Source organism: Pundamilia nyererei, unplaced genomic scaffold (genome assembly GCF_000239375.1).
Source record: "Pundamilia nyererei isolate P.nyererei 1_Seehausen unplaced genomic scaffold, PunNye1.0 scaffold00128, whole genome shotgun sequence".
Taxonomy (NCBI): domain Eukaryota; kingdom Metazoa; phylum Chordata; class Actinopteri; order Cichliformes; family Cichlidae; genus Pundamilia; species Pundamilia nyererei.
Genome location: NW_005187529.1, coordinates 752,957 through 772,552, shown reverse-complemented (window position 1 = coordinate 772,552; position 19,596 = coordinate 752,957). Strand labels below are relative to the sequence as shown.

The window sequence follows — 19,596 nt, the reverse complement described above, 5'->3', positions numbered from 1 at the left end:
GCAGGGATGCAACTTTGAATGTGCCCTCTGCATAATGATTACCTTAAAGCATTGATAATTCATCAAGGAAAGAGTGTGGCTGAAAGAGAGCGAGAAAAACTTTGTCTAGTCTCTCTCAGTCTTCCATCAACACACATATACATACACAGGAACACACAGGCGCATTAAATATGCTGAGCTTGGTTTGGCCTGGGGCCATTTCTTTTATATATCCATAAAACAGTACATTATTTCCCCGCAGCCTAAAGCTCATGACTGATGTGCATGTCACCTGGTTGGCCTGTATTGTCAACCCTCCAAAGTGCCATCTGCATACAGTCTTACGATGCCTTTTTTGAAATGACAAGAATCATTTTTCAGATCTGGAACCGTATTTGCATCTTTGCTTGCTGTCATATCAAAAATGGGTAAACTGCTGCAAACAAGGGGGCAGAAGCTTGCAATGCATCATTTTCACTGGGGGTCTAAAGGATAGGGAAACACATTTTCCAGGAGAAGATCCATCCCTGAATCCAAGGATTTTTTTCCTCAGATAACAGTATTTCCAGTAATGGCTTTAGTCAGACATCCCTGGATGGGCTGGATTCTAATCACTTCTTTTACTCGATATCTATTGTGTCAGATATTGGAAGTGAGAAAACCCTGTTGGCTTTTTTTTTTTTTTTTTTTTTTTTAGGGAAAAGAGCAAATAAGAACTTATCTGTCTCCAGGCCTCCATGTAGCAGCACATGTCAGGTCTGGAGAAGCAGTGCCTGCCTTATTACAGACTTGATCCCACAGTGCTCTGGCTGCGTGACTGAAGACGGTGACTCTCACCTCTGCACTCTCACGCACTGAGCATTTCTGGATCCTCCACATCCAACAAGTATCTTTCACTGATCCACTTGGTTATAGTGGCTTGCTAGGTGCAAACATTAAATAAAGAAAAGACAGAAAAATAAACTAGCAGACTGTCTCTGGACATCACAACCATTCAGCCTAAATCACTCCAGTCAGTTTGATTAGATGTCTATAAGCAATAAATTGAGGGAGCCACAGTGGCAATCCATTGGGAATCATCTGCTGAGGTTGTGGCTTCAGTCTCATTTAAAAAAAAAAAGATATCATACAAGGGGCCTGGAGAGCAACAGCAGCAGATGGCTGTAGTTGTGTTAACCTCAAGGCCCTGTCAGAGAAATTAATATTCACTTGCTAATTATTTTGATCTCAAATTGAGAGCCGTCGCCCCCCTCTCACTCCCTCTTTGCTGTCAAAATGAATATGCACATACCCACCATTAGCCCTCACCAGCAAGGTTGAGTGTTGGAAACAAAAAATAATAAAAAAAGAGACAGAGTAATTCATCCAGAGACAAGGACGTCAATGCATCTGCCCACACGCAATAAAAAATGGGCAAAAGACTTTGTGCAACAAGCATAATGTCAATGCAATTTGAATAATTCAGTCCTTGAAGAATTTGCGGATCATATAGAGAGACATTCATTTTTACAGGCGGGAAAGTGAATAAAGAGGATGTAATAAAAAGCCTATCAAAAACAGCAAAGCTCACAGCAGCAATCAAAACCAGTGTTGGCTCCTGTGGTCTGATCATATGTGGGTACAGAAGAAGCCCCCATAGCTTATTAGTTGTGAATATAATACTGAAGACTCAGCTGAACAATGCTTTCAGTTGACTCTCTGCATGCAGTCTTCCTTTTGTGTTATGCAGCAGAAAAGAGACAGATGTTTGAATTTTAAAAAGGAGCTAGATCATTTTCTGCATTTGTAATCACACGAACAGAATATATCCTTCACACTGCACCTGGATACGTCCTGTATGGTTACAGAAACATCTGTGCTGCTGTTGTTGATCAGGAGCGGTATCAGCAATATTACACGTTTCCTCCTCTGCAGCCAAGTTCTGCGGTGATCCTGGGACGCCTCCCAAAGGAAGGCGAGAAGGACGCAGTTTCATCTTCAAGTCAGAGGTCACGTTTAGCTGCAGTGCCCCCTACGTGCTGGTCGGGTCAACAACTCGCATGTGCCAGGAAGACGGGACCTGGAGCGGATCTCAGCCCCGATGTATAGGTGAGGAAACAAAACTCGCTGATTCACCTAAACACAGAAAATCTCAGTGTTTGAAAACAGTTTTGGAGTTTTCCACTGTAATTACATTTTTCATTCCTAATTATATTACAGCAAACAAATGCACAAAAACATAAAGAACAAAAGGGCTGAAGGTGAATGAGAATCAGGCTGCCATCTGGTGTAAAACTAAATCAAAGTATAAAAATCATTTATGTGCCTCTTTATTTTCATCTGATGTTAGCTGCTAAGGAAATATTTGAAAATGCATAAAATAAAGTGCTTTTTTGTAATTTAAAGAAAATTGAAAACCAAGAAATGCATTTTATTTCCAGTCATGTTACTGCGCCACATCAGTAATGAAACTCCAGAGAGAAATCTTTTTTTTTCACTGTCACATTCTAATTTTTCCAGAGCCCACGAGAACCACGTGTGAAAACCCGGGGACACCTGAGCATGGCTTCATGAATTACTCAACAGGCTTTAAGGTGAACTGAGCAAAGATTGCAATGAATGCATTTCATAAAAATGGCTGTAGGCACTTTAATTCTGGGGTGATTGTGTGTGTGTGTGTGTGTGTTTTGTTTAAGAATTTATGGTATAAAGGTGTTTGAAATATTAGAATTTCCACATTTTCCACTATATCTAACAGGTATACAGCTGTGAACACAAAGCACCCAATCAAAGTAGCACTCACTGTAACTCTGATGTGTTAATCACCCTTCGTTTTCTTCTAAATGTGCAATATCCAGTGGATTTTTGTAGGTACAGTTATCATGTATTCCTTTGGATGATGTTATGTGGGTGCAAGGATGTAGCAGAGAAGTGCGTGCATATAATTCCCCTTAAACCAACTGGATTTTTCAACCCCCTGGAATGTCCGTGGGGAGATGTGAGGGAGGAAAAAAATGCATCTTAAAAAAATAAATAAGTAACTGGTGGTATGACCATTGATCTGTGCTCAGTGAGATGAGATGCTTTCAGTCTGTGTGTTTCGCTTTATTTTGGCCCTCCCTATTGCTTTTAGAGTGTCACTTACAAGTGCAATTTCTCCACGACATTCAGCTGAATGTGTGATATGTAATTTATCCCATATGAAAGCATTGGGAGCTTATTTAGATAAGTGCTTGTAATGGCTGTAGTCTTGCATTTTTCTGCATTACTGAACATTTTTACCAATATCCTGAGACTACCGAATGAGAAAATTCACTGTTGATGATGTCTTTAAAGAGTCGACTGGGATGGTAGCAGGAAATAAAAGTCATTTATTAGCAGAACAGAAAGCAGTTGAATATTTTAACCAGAAAGTCATCTTCCTCACTCTTTAATGTCTGTGCATCAGTTGCAAACACAAACATGGGCCATCGCCTCTGGGAATAGCCTCCATCTGCCTCTACACGCTACAGATAATCATTAAAAAAGTGAAAAAAAACTTTGGTGTGCACTGTGTTTTTTCCAGGCTCTTTAGTTTGATGCTAGGAGCCTATTGGCATTTGCATCATTGTATTGACTTTTTTCACTTTGTGTGCGGTCTGTTGGTGGCCAGGTGGGCAGCAGAGTCGACTTCCAGTGCCAGCAGGGACACATACTGCAGGGCTCCACCACAAGGCTCTGTTTGCCAGATCTCACCTGGACTGGCACCCAGCCAGCCTGCATCTGTAAGTGCTTGTTCCTTATGCTCTAACTATATCTTAACATCACTCGTTGTTGTTTTTCACTACTCCTTCTGGCATCTTGTCGCTGCTTATCCGCATTGCCGACTGCTCCAGACGCTCTGTTTTTGCTTTTCCTCAACACCCGTAGCACCCATCCTCGCACTGTCGATACCTCCCCTCAGCTACTTTTCACATTCGCTCAATCCTGCCATAACCTCTGGCCTCCCAGTAGATTGCAGCTTGCCCCTCAATCAACCTGCCATCATCCTGAGACTGTACTGAACACTGTGATCACTGTCCTTCTGTTTAAACTCCCCGAAAAGTCGACCGACACCAAACTATGGCCGTGTAGTTTAGCCCATTCACTTTGCCAAGATAAGTGGTTTTCTAAAATGTGATGTAGTCCAGTATCCTAGTAAAACCCTTTCAGCTACAGTGGGTTTTTTTACTGGAACATTTCTTATAATAAACTCCATTTTATTAAGCACCCACAATGTAAACACTTCAGCTGTGTGATGATAATGTGCTTCAGATGATATTTCGTAATCTTGATTTCATAACTACAAAAATATACGGCATCCGTTCAAATCCCAGAGACATTTACGCTGAGCAAGCAAGCTGAGGCATTGTAATACCTGCCCCGCGTCCTCTGCCTTCCTTGCAGCCCTGTGTGTCTGTGCATCTGCTGTAGTGGGAGAAGAAGGAGTTTAAGACGAATAGTGAAACCTTGAATATGTGCCTGCTGTGTTTTTGTTGTTCATACACTCAGCTAAAAACAAATCAGGTAAACCTGACAGAAGCTGTTTCAATAGAAACTTGATGCCACTGTACTAAATTAAAATTTCATGTTAAAGGTTCATTATATTCAGAGCATGATGATTTAATTGAAATTTGATGTTTTATATGTTTTATTAAAAATAAAATCTCACACTTTAGAGGTCTTTCTAGGTTCAGGTCAACTCATTATCAGTCCAGTACTTGTACCTGACCAGTTTTAGAGGATTTTATAATGCTACTTTACACTGACTGGTGAATAATTCAAGCATGGAAAAAGGCACCTAATTCCTAAAGGCACACCGGACTGAAAATCAGGTCTCATGGAGTGATCGATTCATATTATAAAGTTTTGATTCGAATTGATTCAAATTGTCATCAATATGCACGGGACAGGTCAGGAGAGAGGTGCAAAAGTGCACATAAAACACAGTGGAGGTTCTGTCATGGTTTGGAGATGAATTTCAGCCAGTTGTGTTCAGAATCTTGTCAAAATTGCTGGAAATATGAACGTGGAAAAGTACGGTCAGATTTTCATCGTGTAATATCGTCTGGAAAGAGTCTGATTGATAACAGCTTCATTTTTTAGCAAGACCCCAAACATACTGTCAATGCAGCAAAAGCTTCCCTAGATAGAAAAACACACACTGGAAAACTACCAGTCATGAATTGGCCTCCCCAGAGCCCGGACCTCAACAATATTGAAGCAGTGTGGGATCATTTTGACAGAACAAAAGGCAGCCAACATCAAAAGGAGAGCTTTGAATGTCCTTCAGGAAGAACTATTCGTGAAGACTGCTTGAAGAAATGACACCAATGCTGCGTAAGAGTTCAGGCTGTGTTGAAGAATAAATGTGGTACCAAATATTGACTTTCAGGCTCGTTAGAACTGTACAAACTCTGGTTTTGCTTTATATACTGTATTTTCATGTATGTTTGCACATGCTTGCATATGCATATTCAATAAATACCTGCACGTATTTCCCATTATGAACCTGTCAAAATATAAAGAAGAGACATTTACGCAGTACTGTATATAAAGTCAGTTGTTGTGCAGAGATTCTTTTTCAAATTAAGATTTTTTTTAAATTAAGATTGTTCTCAAAACTTCAGCTGAAAGCAGAAAAGACTACAAAAAACATACCTGTCTACACTTGACAGCTCCTCAGCCCTTCCTGCTCCACCTCTATCTTCAAACTGCTGACCCTGTCATCCTGCTCGCTATAGAATAATTCAGGATGTTGCACCTCCTCTGACTCCTTAATGGCATTTATTGCGAGCATTGTGATGGATACCCAAAAAATAGAGCAGCAGTCAGAGCAGATTTAAATCAATATTATTATAAATTATAAAACTCATATGTAAAAATGTGATTTTTAACTAAAAGACTGACATCGTATTGCCGGAGGTGTGGGAGCAGCTGTGTTTGGTGAGGATTAATATCTTCATGCAGTTAAATGATTGCTACAGAGTGAAATACATATAGTCTGTATTGCACCGCTTTGTGAGTCTTCAAAAAAGTCGAGATGACTCTGCTGCTAAGAAAGGAAAATATTATAACACGAAAATAAAATAGAAAACAAATCACTAGACGAGAAGATTAATTTGAAGTCCCTTTCACTTTGTTAAACACTAGTTCTCTTCATTATTTTCTGAGGAAGCCTAATGCGTAACAATATATTCTTAATTTATATCCGTGCTTAATTTAAAGCTCTTTGTCATCTTTTATCTGCCACGAGACGGACAGCAGAAGCCGAGGACACAATTCAGTCAATTGTTAGGCAAATTTATGCTACATAACTCATTAAAATTTGTGTTTACCTGCTTTGTTTTTAAATATGGTAATTAAGGTTTCAGCCTTAATTGATTAATAATGGATTAATGACTTCCACCATACCTTACAAAACAAGAAATGTTAATGCCTCAACCTAGTCTTAAACTTTAGTAAATCTCTACATTTCTCTAAAGACAGTTTATATTTTTATACTGAAAGAGTGAAAAATAAAATATAAGCCATGTTTATGCCTACTGGATATTGATTTGATTTGCTTCCTGAATATTCCCGCCGTGCACATTACTGCAGTGATTAGTCCTCAAGAAGCTGCGAGCAACCTTTTTGAATATTGTGTACCAACAGAACATCCCACCAGCCACAATTACTTGAATGGGCATAAAATAATATATTGAAAAAAACAATGTTTTAAGGTTTTTGCTTTATTTTCTTGACTTGGGCTGTTCAGCAGGTGCAATTTCATTGCAGGGTGTGCCTACTGTGGTTGCAACTTTTCAGGAGCTGCTCTCTGGCCTTGTTCCATCACCTGTAGTGGCTTGAAAAATGTATTGATTTTACCCCTGACCTCCTCTTGTCATTGTTAGCTGGAATTGAAAACACAGTCTTAGAATACAGAATTTATGTTTGGCAGTCACCGCTATCTTTTACCCTACAGTTTAAGGAAAGACCCTCAAAATAAATGACTGAGAAACATTCTTAGCCTAATGCTACATTAACATTGGTCATTTAAATACTCTAATCCTCAGTAGGTTAGCTTGCCATAAAACTTTGTGGCACATTAGCTTATTAACTGGCAGGCAGCATCACATCCATCAGATATCATGCATTCATGCCACACTGTTTTCCTAATATTTTTTATTGAAAGACTTCTCTAAATCTGAAGGTCATGCATATAAATTTTTTTTGTGCAAGTAGAATCTCTTTTCACTATGGCACAGTTCACACTGGCGCAGGCTTCTTGTGAATAGAAAACTCGAGATGTGTTTTTTATAAGTCACAGTAGCTCTAACCCACACCTCCAATCAAGCTTCATTGATTGAACCTCAGGTTTGTTAACTAGATTCCAATTAGCTTCTGCTGTTGTCATTAGCCCAGAGGTAAATGATGTATTCAGGAGGGACCTGAACAATAACTTGTGTGCTGTGCTGTTAGTTAAACTTGCTTGTGTTGGTTCATAATTGTAACTCCTGGCATCAGGACTGAGCAGCCTGAATGTTTTTTGCAATAGCATGTGTCATTAAATAGTGCATGTGGTTGCTATGAATTGGAGATACAAAAAAAAAAGATTTTGGTTTAATAAAACTGCGAATCATTGTCCAGTAAATTAATGACAGCCAAGTAATTTTTTATGCGTTCATGCCTGGAGATGGTTACACAGGCCCAGTGGGGTGTCTGGCCCAAAAAAACATTGTGGATAAACAGTGGTTATTAGAGGTGGGAATCACCATACATCCCACGATACGATATTATCACAATACTTAATGCACGATACGATATTATTGCGATTTTTTTTAAATATCTGCGATATTCAGATTCTGTAGATAAAGGTAAACTTTATCAGTATTCATTTTATCTAATATCAAAGTCTCACACTCAGTCTTTCTCTCATTTCAGTCAGTTTTATTGTTGACAAACTGAATGGTTTGTATTATAGTCTAGTCCAACTTAACTGAATGCAACCATCTGGTACAATTATAGCTATTTTGAACTATGCAATTTATGAAAACCATGCAGCCCCTTCAGCAACTGAAGAATTTGAAAGTAAATTAAAACAAAATATAATTTTACATTAAATAAAAAAGTTTTAAACTTAATTAAAATCAAACATGTCTTAAATTAAAATAAGTAAACTGTCATGTTTATTGCTGCCAAAAAACAGTTAAACACATTTGGACAGTGAAGGAATGTCAGGGTTCTTGCTCAGAAAAAGGAGCTGATCAACGTGCTCTGAAGTCAGAGCACAAAAACTTTTTTTGTAACAAAATATCGATTTCTGCTGTCCCTGTATCGATACATTATTAGCAAACAAAATATCACGATACTACACAGTATCGATTTTTTCCCCCACCCCTAGTGGTTATGTATATGTATTTCAGTGTGAGTGCTTTTGTGTGGATCCAACACTCTGTTGTGACCTTCGGTCAAAACACAGTCATAAATCCTCTAAAATACCTTTCTCTATGATTAAATGGTCCTCTGTTACTGTGAAGCCACTTAATGGATTTAAAAGTGAAGCCAACCAATCTTATACAGCTGGCAAAAGCAAAAACTTGGAGGGATTATCAACACATTTAATGCAAGTGATGCAATGGACGCAAGTCAGAATTTAATATTCCTGGCTCTTACTCTTGTTATCTCTATCAGATTATATTGTTATATAACAATATTATTATTCATTCTCTAATATATAAAAAACTTGAATAAATCGAAAAACTGAAAGACCTGTATGTATGTCTACAGATTAATGAGATTGCTTGTAATAAATAAAGTTGTGTGTTACAAGAAAAGAAAACATTGTAACAGATTAAAAGTTAACTTTATGCTATCGACCGTGGCCTGCTGTTACTAAAGCTGGCTGACCTTCTTGTCCCTTACAGAAATCCATCAGCATGGCTGTCTCTCTGTGTCTGCCTCTATCTACCTCTGCCTCTCAGTCTGTATCCCTAGCCCCATAGCTAAGAGATAGCAGCGTTGAATGAAGAACATTGCATGTTGTCGTGTGACACAAAAACTGTTCTTTGAGGCTCCTTGTAATCTCAGAAGTAAAGCCCACTGTGCCGTTTGAAGTGTAAATAAACTGTCAGCTGAATCTGATGAGGAACATGATATGTGTTTGGTACAATTCACAGGCCTTGTAAGTGCCTTTAGTATTCATGGTCTACAAACTGTGCACCACACTGGACATGTGCTGACAGTCATTTTAAAGGAGTTACTTAGACTTGTCCTCAGGCAGTAGGGAGGGAATATAGCTTTATGTTTCTAGCTTTAATATCTACAACCCATTGAAAGAGGTAGTTTTGGTTTTTCTTTCTCTTTTTTTTTTGCACTGTGTAAATAAAAACCACCTCATTAAAAAAGTTCTGTGTGGCACACGTGGTTGATTTAAACAGTTTTTTCTAATGCATGCTAAATTGTTGCATCCAGTTATAAGTATATGATGCATTAGATGAGCTTTCTGCTAAATTTCAACACAACCTTTACCTTCACGGGACTCTTTAACTTCCTAGAAAATGGACACTGTGCTTGCAGACATGCACACTCACCCACATATATAATACTACTTGAACATTTCTCAAACACCAGCAGCAGTAATATCCAGAAAGAGGAATTTCCAGCAGTCTGCTCGTCTTTCATAAAGCCCAAACTGGGTTTCATCCTGGCATCCCTTCCTCACCCTATTGCCACTAATGTCATTAAGACGCCATGAAGAACTGATTTGGTACTGTGACTCACTTGCAGCTGTCTCCCATTTGACAGCTGGCAACATATTCTTTCACTCACAAACTGCAAAATTATTTCGCTGTTTTCACATTATGGTCGATGCCTCAGAGGCTGAATGCTCAGTTTTTTTGGGGGTTTGTAGGGTGATTTGCATAAACTTTTGTTTTGTAGGGAGAGACTGTTGAAGTGAAAATTTAAGCTAACTGTAATCAGTGTATTCAGATATTTAATTCAGACTAAATAAGACACTGGTGTTTTGGCAACACGACAATAACAGTGTTTGCCCCCAGTTTGTTATTCGTCTAAATGCTATCCTAAATTTCTCCCTGCTTTGTTTTACTTTTTGGAAACAGAAGACAGGAGACAAAACACATTTCAACACTTTTGTGGATGGGAGGTTTCACTTTCTGAATTTTATTCTTTCCAAATAAAACATGACAAACTATTTAGTGGTTGGTCATTCATTGTCATGGAGCTCTCACACTTTTTTCCTCAGTGTAGTCAGCCCAGGCTGCACCGTACATGCACGCTCTCATGCTGTACGCTCTCACAAGGTTTAAAACAACGTTTGCTTCAGCACTTTTCTTTCCCACAAGGACACCAGTGAGCTTAGACCAGCTCGGTCCTGCCCTTGAACATTTTCGATTATTTCAAGATATACACAAACACCTCCAAATGTTTTGGGGGGTTTTCAGCTGCTAGCTGAATTACAATGAGTTCACCTAGACCTTGTGTTGCACTGCTATAGCATTTAAACGCAGGCATTCCTTATTGCTTGCAATCTGTGACCGGTAGCTGACACAGTTAAGGTTTGGATATAATTTGGCTCCCGCTCACGTTGGAGGAAAATTCAGTGTAAAGTTAAGCAGTGCATATCCTAACCCACAAGATTGTATTCATATTAGAACAGAAACATAAACATATTAAAGTATCAGCATGCTTCCTAATAGCTGCCTGCACTCAATTAAATTGTAAGATATGTGTACTTCCCTTTTTACCCCCACCCACCCCCTGTATCTTCTTCTTCCTCCCCCTAGTGAGAGCTTAATTATCTTTTCTCTATCTGTACATCTTTCTGAGTTGGGTGTGTACATGTCTGTGTGTGTGTGTGTGTGGTGCACGACTCTATTTGTATGCATGTCTGGGATTGTGATGTGAATGTGTGTGTACTAACACATTGCTCCTCTGCTTGATATCCAGCTCACTCCTGCAAGCAGCCACGGAGCCCAGCCAACGCTGACGTCATGGGTCTAGACCTGCCTTCGTACGGCTACACCCTGGTGTACACCTGTCAGCCAGGTTATTTCCTCTCCGGAGGTTCAGAGCACCGTGTCTGCCGCTCCGACGGCAGCTGGACTGGCAAGGTGCCCGTGTGCAGAGGTACGTGGCTGGCAGAGGTCTGCGGGGGGCAAATGATTGAAAAAGTGGTAAGAAGGGAAAGAGTTGGAGTTAAAGATAAATCATCCAAAACAATAACGAGGTGCGTTCTGTGAGCCTATCGTATAACTGCCAGCAAGTTTCTCAAAGTTTCATCAATGTTAGCGTTAGAGCATAGCCACCACAGGTTTTAGCAAAAGAGGGAAAAGTACAATGCAGGCAGTATGTTACAGCTGAGTGCTATTTGTTTTGGAAACATCCTCCAGCTGTTAGACCCTGCTGCGTATCACAATATCTTTGTGACAGATATATTTATGTTCTTTTCAGCCGGTTCCAAATCGCATGAGAAAACTGTCAAACATATACTGGGAACACCAAGCCCTAAAATAAACGGTGAGTATTGAACTGTACAAGCTTTCCATTTAATACATGCAGAAGTCGACAATCCTGTTACTGCATCTGCCGTTTGATAGGCTCGGCATTAACTGCTGCACAGAAACATTTTGTTTCTTAAACAACAGGAAAAAATCGTCTCCGTACAACCAACGCTCGCCCTTTTTCATTGTATGCACTCTGCATAGTGTGAGCAATGTTATCTTCATCAGATCACATAAATAATAATTATGTATTGCCTCTTGCACAAAACCTAGTGTTGTAGCGTAGTATTGCAGGTTATAGGTTCCGCCGTAGAGGAGAATTATTAAAATGATGAAAATTATTGGTGTAGAGCGTGGTGCATATTTGTCCGTGGCTATATTACAAATACAGCAGGTTTCCTTTTTCCATTTCAATATATGCCTCTTTCAGAGTCATTTAGAGCAAATAATTACTGCAAAACAAGATTTAAATCCAATTTGTTCCAGGCAAAATTAACAGGTCATAATAGGGAGCGATATTCGCATAATATACGTACGACGCGTTTCATCTGTAATAGAAAATGGTGCAGCATGGTAATTACTTGTAAAACTGTACCACAATACATGCATGTAAATTTATGCTGTAATTATGATGAAAATATACTAAAGTCTCTGAATTTGCCTTGAGCATCGAAGAGCACTGTAACGCATTAAAGAAAAACATTTAAATGTGTTCGTTTAGAATATGCTAATAGAAATTGTAATTAATTGGTGATGCATATGTGGTTCAAACATGAAGCTTTCCAACATGAAGCTTCCTCCCGGAATGAAATCTGTATTTTTACTGCCAGGTTCTTTCCAGACCTTTAGGACAGCCTTCATCCTTGCCAAATGGACTGGTACTTATTTAGTACTTTTCTATTCTTACTGAGCACTAAAGCTCTTTACTATTATGTTTTTCTGTCAGCTTCAACTGTACTTGAACTGTTATTCAGCAGATTCTGATATGCTAACATAATGTAAGATTGTTAACATGGTATCTGTATTGTAGGCACCATCACTGTGTCCATGTTAGATATAAGCACGTAGCATATACCAACATAGGTAAGCTGTTCATATTTACTCAGGAAGCCTAAATTGAAATTTAAAAAAATAAGTAAAGTAGAGTGCGTTAAGACATTTAAACACAGAAGAAAATCTGTCCAGGGGTCTGTGCAAAACACAAAAAAGAGGTTTTATGTTTTATTTTTTAGCATTTTCAATTCTCATCTTTACACAAATTAAGTGACCACCATTGACCATTGGCTACCAAGTCCCACTTCTTCAGTAATTACTAGGTTATTATTCAGACCAAGATTAATGTCTTTTCCTGCTATTAACTACAAAGCGTCACCTTTCTGCGTTCTTGCAGGCTAGAAGAAGTTTTTCCACTGCATAATATTAAGTTTCTGCCCATTTCACAGAGCAAGCCTACAGTTATCGCTTTAAAATTGTATTTAATTATCACTGGCTGAGATTGTCAAAGCATATAAGGAACTTGATATTCAACTTGAATGACGAGATTGTTATCAGCTGTCTGTTATGTTGATTCCACGCCGTTTCTAATTACCCTTTTGCAGCGTTGGAGTCGGCTTGAATTACAACCATGATGTTGACTTGATGTTTAAAATATACGTGTTTGAACCGGTAGTTCCCCAGGAGTTAATTTGATGTAATTTTTTTAATGACAAAATGTTTTGACATTACTTAGCGAGGTTTCATTTTCCCACAGTTCCCGATGACGTCTTTGCACCTGATTTCATCTGGAAGGGTTCATATGATTACAAGGGCCAAAAGCAGCCAATGACTTTAACAGTCGCCAGCTTTAATGCCACAACGGGAAAAGTCAATGTAACTTTAAGAGACAGTAGCATGGAGTTTCTGCTCTCTGGTGAGTCATCAATAAATCATCTGTCTTCTACATCCTCCCCCCTAACCGCCCCTCAACAAATCTGTGTGTCACTTCCATTTATTTTGAGGATGCCTCATGTCAATCAGTCAATCACCAAATGATCTCATGCATGAGAGTGGAAATTAACTATTGGCGCTAAAGACGGATGTATCAGTCTGCAGCGAGTGACTGACTAACTGCCCACTCAAGAGTCACTCGTCTCCTCCCCTCCTCCCCCAGCTGTTTCTTCTTTTCCCACCTCTTCTTTTCTACTCCGGCTTTTCTTCATTTTCCCCGCTCGCTTCTCTCTGCTTTTATCATTCTGCCACACTCATTGCCTCATCTCTTTACTCGCATCATTTCTCTTCTTGTCCTTACCTTGTAGGAGTCTACAAACGCCAGGAGGCACGGCTAATGCTCCTGCTGTACCAGATGAGAGCAGTGGCCCACAGCTCCTTGAGCAGGATTACTGATGAGACCTGGGCAATGGACGGATTTGTGAGTGTAAACAGGAATTTGAATCACACGGGAAGTAATCTTTGGAGAACAAAAAGCAGGCGCTGCAGCTGTAATTTATTTTATTAAGTCTGTCAGACAGATAGAATGACGAGAGAAATGGGCTATAACTAGTTGGAAGCCAAAAATAAGCCTCCCCTGGACTTAATGAAACTGCTGTGTCCTTATTGTTTGCTGTGATCCTACTTAAGAGCGCCAAGAGAAAAAAATCATAACATATGAGAAAAGAATGTGCTCACAAGCAGAATAGTAATTTCTCGGCTTACTGTGTGTTCCCGCTGGTGCATGTTTACACTGGCTCAACCTCAGATGCATCAGGCGCGGTGTACAAACCATTTCGCTGCACCTACACTGACAATTTGCTGAATAAGCTCAGACGTACATCTGAGATCTAAGGGACCCGGAACAACTGCAGAATCATTTTGGTTGTTAAATTTGAAGTTCTTTTTCTAAAATAAACTTCAAGGTCCACTTAATAACAGCCACTGACAGGCAACTGCACACCGCCGAGCTATTGATAGCATAGCTCACAGCTTCTGCAGAAGAGTTTCGGAGAAACAAGGGTGTTATTTTTGAATGTAGCACGACACAATCTGTCGGCTGTCGTGCTAAATACGGTATAGCAGAGGTTTTTGATGACGCGTAGAACAGATGTGTCACAGATTTTATTTATGCAGATGAAACAAAGCACTGTTTTTCAAGACCTCCGTTATGCATTTCTGCCAGGTTTCAGCTGAGCCTGAGGGCGGTAGCTATGTGTTCCAAGGCTTCATACAGAGTAAAGACTACGGACAGTTTGGGCTACAGCGACTTGGTATGCATTTTTTCCCCCTTCCAATACAGTAATCCTCATTGCCATCTGTCACACATCCATCTAATCATTTTCCATTTTTAATAACATGTTGTGTATGATTAATTTGCATGAATTTTCAAACTTTACTGTGGAATATCTGTGTAGGTTCTCAGTCATCCAGGTCATGGTAGTCTTAAGAGCTTGTTTAAGTTTTTGTTTCACCTCAAAATCAAGAGTCTAATTCAGTCCCAGGTATTTAAACCTTAGCGGGGGGTTGTTGTTTTTTCCACACTTTGGCTCATGTGATGGCTCACATGGTTAATTGTGGGTCAACAGCCGCATCCTAAAGGACTGTCATTTTCTTTTCAAGCTCTTAAGACTTTACTGTGGAGCAATGTGTGCGACTCTACTCTTAATGTTCATCTGCATGATTTCCTTGAATGATGATCCTGCTCCAGTGCCCAACGTCTGCTGTTTGTCTCATCATTGTTTCGGATTAGGAAATTGCAGCCATATACTTGTCATGGATACGTGACAGCCGAGATATTGGTCACTGTTGCTTGTCGCTTTCCTTCGTGACAGGCTAAATTTGTCTCGATATCTGAGCTGAAGAGGTTGGAGAAGGACACTTAACTCCAGCACACATGCACCAAAGACACTTTTAAAGGCATTCATGTAAAGTATTATTTTAAAAAAAACTCAACTACTACCTGAGATACTATATGAATAATATGGCTGTTATACTATTATACTGGCAGCATTCATACACTTAAAGTGCCTTACTCCTCGTACCTGCTTTCAGCCACCTCTTACCTCAACCATACAGCGAGCAGCAGATTATCCACTCCACCATCATTGCCCTTCACTTGTGTGTGCTCTACATTAACGCTGCCATCATCATATGATGGTCTCCAGGAGATTATAGCAGTCACAGTGATCATCATCAGTATGATCATTATGGATATCATCTGGCTGCTGTGTCTCCAACTCCAGCTTTATGATTTTCATCATCGTCGTCATTACCACCAACAGATATGTATCATTCTGGTTTTTTGTCTCTCTATTTTGTTCTTTGCATTTTTTTTTTCCAATGCATATCCTGCATACAGTCTCTGTTTTTCATTTCCTCTGGTTAAATGTTGCGTTTGCCATGTCGCAGGTTTGAGCGTGAGAGAGAACGTTACGCTCACCGACCCTGAAACCAACGGCTCCACCAACAGCAGTTCTGTCGCTGTCGCCATCCTCGTGCCTTTCTTTGCTCTCATCTTTGCAGGCCTCGGTTTCTATCTCTACAAGCAGCGGTACGTAGTGGACCCTGGTTTCTGCCACACTAGCTGCCGTAGTGGACATCTCTTTGGTTCCCACATGTGAAAGAATGTAGAGTCTGTGTTCCCAGGTTGAGCTTTAGTAATTTACTACACACTTGATGTCAAAGTTATAGACTCCCAGATATTTCTAGATGTCTTCACATTTGCAGCCAGTAGTGGATGGTACACAGCGGCCCACTTCCAGAGTCTGCTTTATCGCAGTAAAGTTCCTCACTCGATACAGTAACTTACTTGTGAGAGACTTCAAAGCCTGATGCAATATTAGTCAACGTATTACCATCTAAAGCGTATTACACAGCAGCATGCTTTAGGTTTTTTAATGAGAATGGCTTTCATACAAAGCGTAATTTGCTATATGTTCACACGTGTAAGTAATGCACAGGGTGTGTATTGTGTGCAGATGGAAGGATTCCCCCTTAATTTAAACAGAATAGCTCTCAGAGCATAGCATGCACATTTTGCACTCATGCAAATTTTGCACTCATTATGTTACCTACCAGAGAAATGGCACAGGGCACCTCTGACTGCTCTTTTCAACAGTAATTACAATTCAGTCTCATTTACCAGCTACAGCAGTCCGGACCAAGATAATGGAAAAGTGTTTATATGATTGGAAGGATGGTAGATAATTGGCTTACTATGTCTAACTAATATGCACCCTTCCAACCTTTTTTTTTTCTCCCCAGGAAAACAGATAAAGCGCAGTACACAGGATGCTCTGTCCACGAGAACAACAATGGACAGGCCACTTTTGAGAATCCCATGTATAACACGAACACGAAAGCTGCTGAGGGGAAAGTTGTCCGCTTTGACCCCAATCTCAACACCATCTGCACCATGGTTTGATGTCTATTGAGTATCAGAAAAAGGACCGGAGAAAACGACCTCTCCGGGTTTGTTTCACGTGACTATATATAGACATATTTATATATTTCCCAGTTTCTAAAGTCACCGAATTGCTCAGAAACATAAAGCACACTTTCAGCAACACTTTAAGGTGGTTGCGATCGATCGTATACACAAAGTAAAAGATGAAAGAGTGAGGACGAGTAGGTACCGCACCTATTCGGATTTTCCCCTAGTCTGGTGAAGAGAAGTGTTTTTTTGCACTCTGTGAGTGTTGGCTTTATAAGTAAAAGAGCCTGCGGCATATAGATAAAATAGAGTATTTTATACTCTGTAGTATAAATATAGAGGGGTTATTTCGTAATACCAAATGAAAAATTTAATGTTTTCTGTTACAACAAAAAAGAAAAAGAAAAAACTAAACAAAAAAACAAAACAGCCCCGATCTACGCTGTAGTCTTAGTCTTACATCATTCTGATGAGAATTATTTTTCTGTCATGGAGGTGAGGAGCCTCTCAACTGTGAGTTGATCAATCTAATCTGTTTTCTGTTTTCCAAGCAGCGGGGTGTGTAAGCGCAGATGAAGTGGTAGAAGAGAAACAGGCTCTCTTTGAATAGCGTCGATGCTGAAGTCTGTTCAAAGTTATATGGTCAATTATACCTCTTAATTGGGTGGTACCTCCTACTGAGGAAATGTATGGCCAGGGATTTAATTACTGAGGTGCAGCACACTTTTCCGAGTGCCACTGGCAAGGCTTAGGCTTCTGACGACAACAGGGTGCATTTTCTTCACCAGAGATATATTTAGCATTAGTATTTATTGATGTTTGCAATGAATTTGTTTTTGACTGATATGTTCGCACAGTTTGACAAGGCCAACCGTTCTGTACTTGTCAGTGAATTGGTGATTTTGGGACTTATTAAACTGGTAGCTAGGTTTTCCACTGATGGTTTTTGCCTCTCAGAAAAACTTTGTGCCCCAAATGAGCCAAATCTGGAGTGAAGCAACCCCCGGCCTTGAGCCTGTATATATCAAGAATTTCAAAGTAGGAGTTGCTTGCCTAATTAGTTCAGGTTTTCTTAAAAAACAAGGTCAAGAATAACTACACTGCACAGAACATACAACTGGCCAGGTTTCCCAGAAGTTCATTTAAGCCTGGAAGTCAGTAAATTCCGCAATGATATGTGAGTGGGCAGCCTGAGCCTTTTATTATGTTAATCAATATTTTGACAGCCTTATGTTAGAGTAACTCTTAAAAACAAAATAAGCGCAACTACCCCATCATCTCTAATTTTCAGAGCGGTGTGTGTTCTACAATTCTTTTGGGAAACCGTGCCTTAGTCAGTATATTCTTTATTCATACTCCTACTCTAAGACACTTGATGAATACACGGCCTTGGCCTGTTTTATTAACACTGAAACAATTTTTTTTGAAACCATCAGCTTCTGCCAACAAATGTACAGTATACACAAGAATTTGCACACTTAAACATGAACCACCATTCATTTTAAACTCCCATCCAAGACCAGTTATGTTTTAAATATTTTTAAAAAAAGTATAGAATTTGACACTGTCATCACATTTCTACATCATTGCAGTGCCTTGAATACTGTATGGGCATGTGTTTTTTAAGAAAGACATTACATATATTGTATTAGTAAAACTGCACACTGGTGTAATTTATCTGCACAGTTTGCAATGATTTAGCAGAGTGATGTCAGAGGGTTTATCTGTGACGAGGCATCAAAAAGCAGCTCATAGTTTCATAACTGTGCATGTTGGCAAAAAGTGATCCAGTATAGCAATTGCTGCTATAGTACTTTGTACCACTACGTTGACTCCTGTCATTGCTATTCCATTTTGTACATTTATACAGTTTTGATACTTGATGGCATTCTTTGGCAAGATGTCTTGTGTTATCGATATGTACTATATTTTGCAAGTTTCACATTTCTTATGGATGAAAAAAAAAAGAAATGCATCTGGTCAAAACAGTATACGGTCAGTCTTACACCCAGAGACTCCGGAGTAGAGTAGAATGCTTTTAAATGTACCACACAGTTGTTATCCCGTTCAAAAACCTGTGAATAAGAACATGTACATATAACAAAACTTTTGTAAAGAGATATATTTTTTATGCAATTAAAGCATTTGTAAGTTATTGAATATGTTGTGTAAAATTTCACATGTAAATGTCATGTAAGATCAAAAAAATTTGTATTTTTTCTTTATCAGCAATGTATAAATCGTTAATTTATATATAAAATATAAAATAATGAACATGTGTTGATGATTCTTATTTCTGATTTGCTTGGTTCTGTTAAACTGCAGTTTATTTGCTTTGTAAAGAAAGTTTTAATAAGCACACTTCCTGATTCAATAGGAAGTAAGGAGGTAAGTAACAGCCAGGTGTTGCTAGTCAAATACACTTGATGAATTGGTTACCTGGAAGTGTGAGCACCTCTATAAAAGCGCAAACTTTGGTAATTTGTTGGACTGGAGCATTCAGGTTTGTGTATTAAAACAATGCCAGGAGTGGATTACATCTTTCATCAGACCATGCAATGCTCAGAAAAACTGCAAAACACCCAAGAGCTAGATCTCAAACCCCACCTGCTTCAGTTACTGTGTTAAATTTCAAAGTTCATGACAGTAGAATTGGAAATAAACTGAAGTATGGCTTGTGTTGAAGTTTGTTTAGGAGACAGCCTCTTCTCTCTT

General features: G+C 39.2%; 1 protein-coding gene across 1 annotated transcript in view; it reads left to right on the top strand.

Moving 5' to 3' along the window:
• LOC102195523 (CUB and sushi domain-containing protein 3-like) overlaps positions 1 to 19,107 on the top strand; it is a 230,622-nt gene extending 211,515 nt beyond the window's left edge. Inside the window, exons 61-70 of the mRNA XM_005743207.1 lie at positions 1,894 to 2,067; positions 2,479 to 2,552; positions 3,611 to 3,722; positions 10,927 to 11,106; positions 11,431 to 11,496; positions 13,231 to 13,389; positions 13,775 to 13,887; positions 14,632 to 14,719; positions 15,858 to 15,999; positions 16,713 to 19,107. Of these exons, the coding sequence (XP_005743264.1) occupies positions 1,894 to 2,067; positions 2,479 to 2,552; positions 3,611 to 3,722; positions 10,927 to 11,106; positions 11,431 to 11,496; positions 13,231 to 13,389; positions 13,775 to 13,887; positions 14,632 to 14,719; positions 15,858 to 15,999; positions 16,713 to 16,872 (1,268 nt within the window). The 3' untranslated portion in view covers positions 16,873 to 19,107. The remainder of the gene's footprint in view (positions 1 to 1,893; positions 2,068 to 2,478; positions 2,553 to 3,610; positions 3,723 to 10,926; positions 11,107 to 11,430; positions 11,497 to 13,230; positions 13,390 to 13,774; positions 13,888 to 14,631; positions 14,720 to 15,857; positions 16,000 to 16,712) is intronic.
• Positions 19,108 to 19,596: the final 489 nt, after the last annotated feature.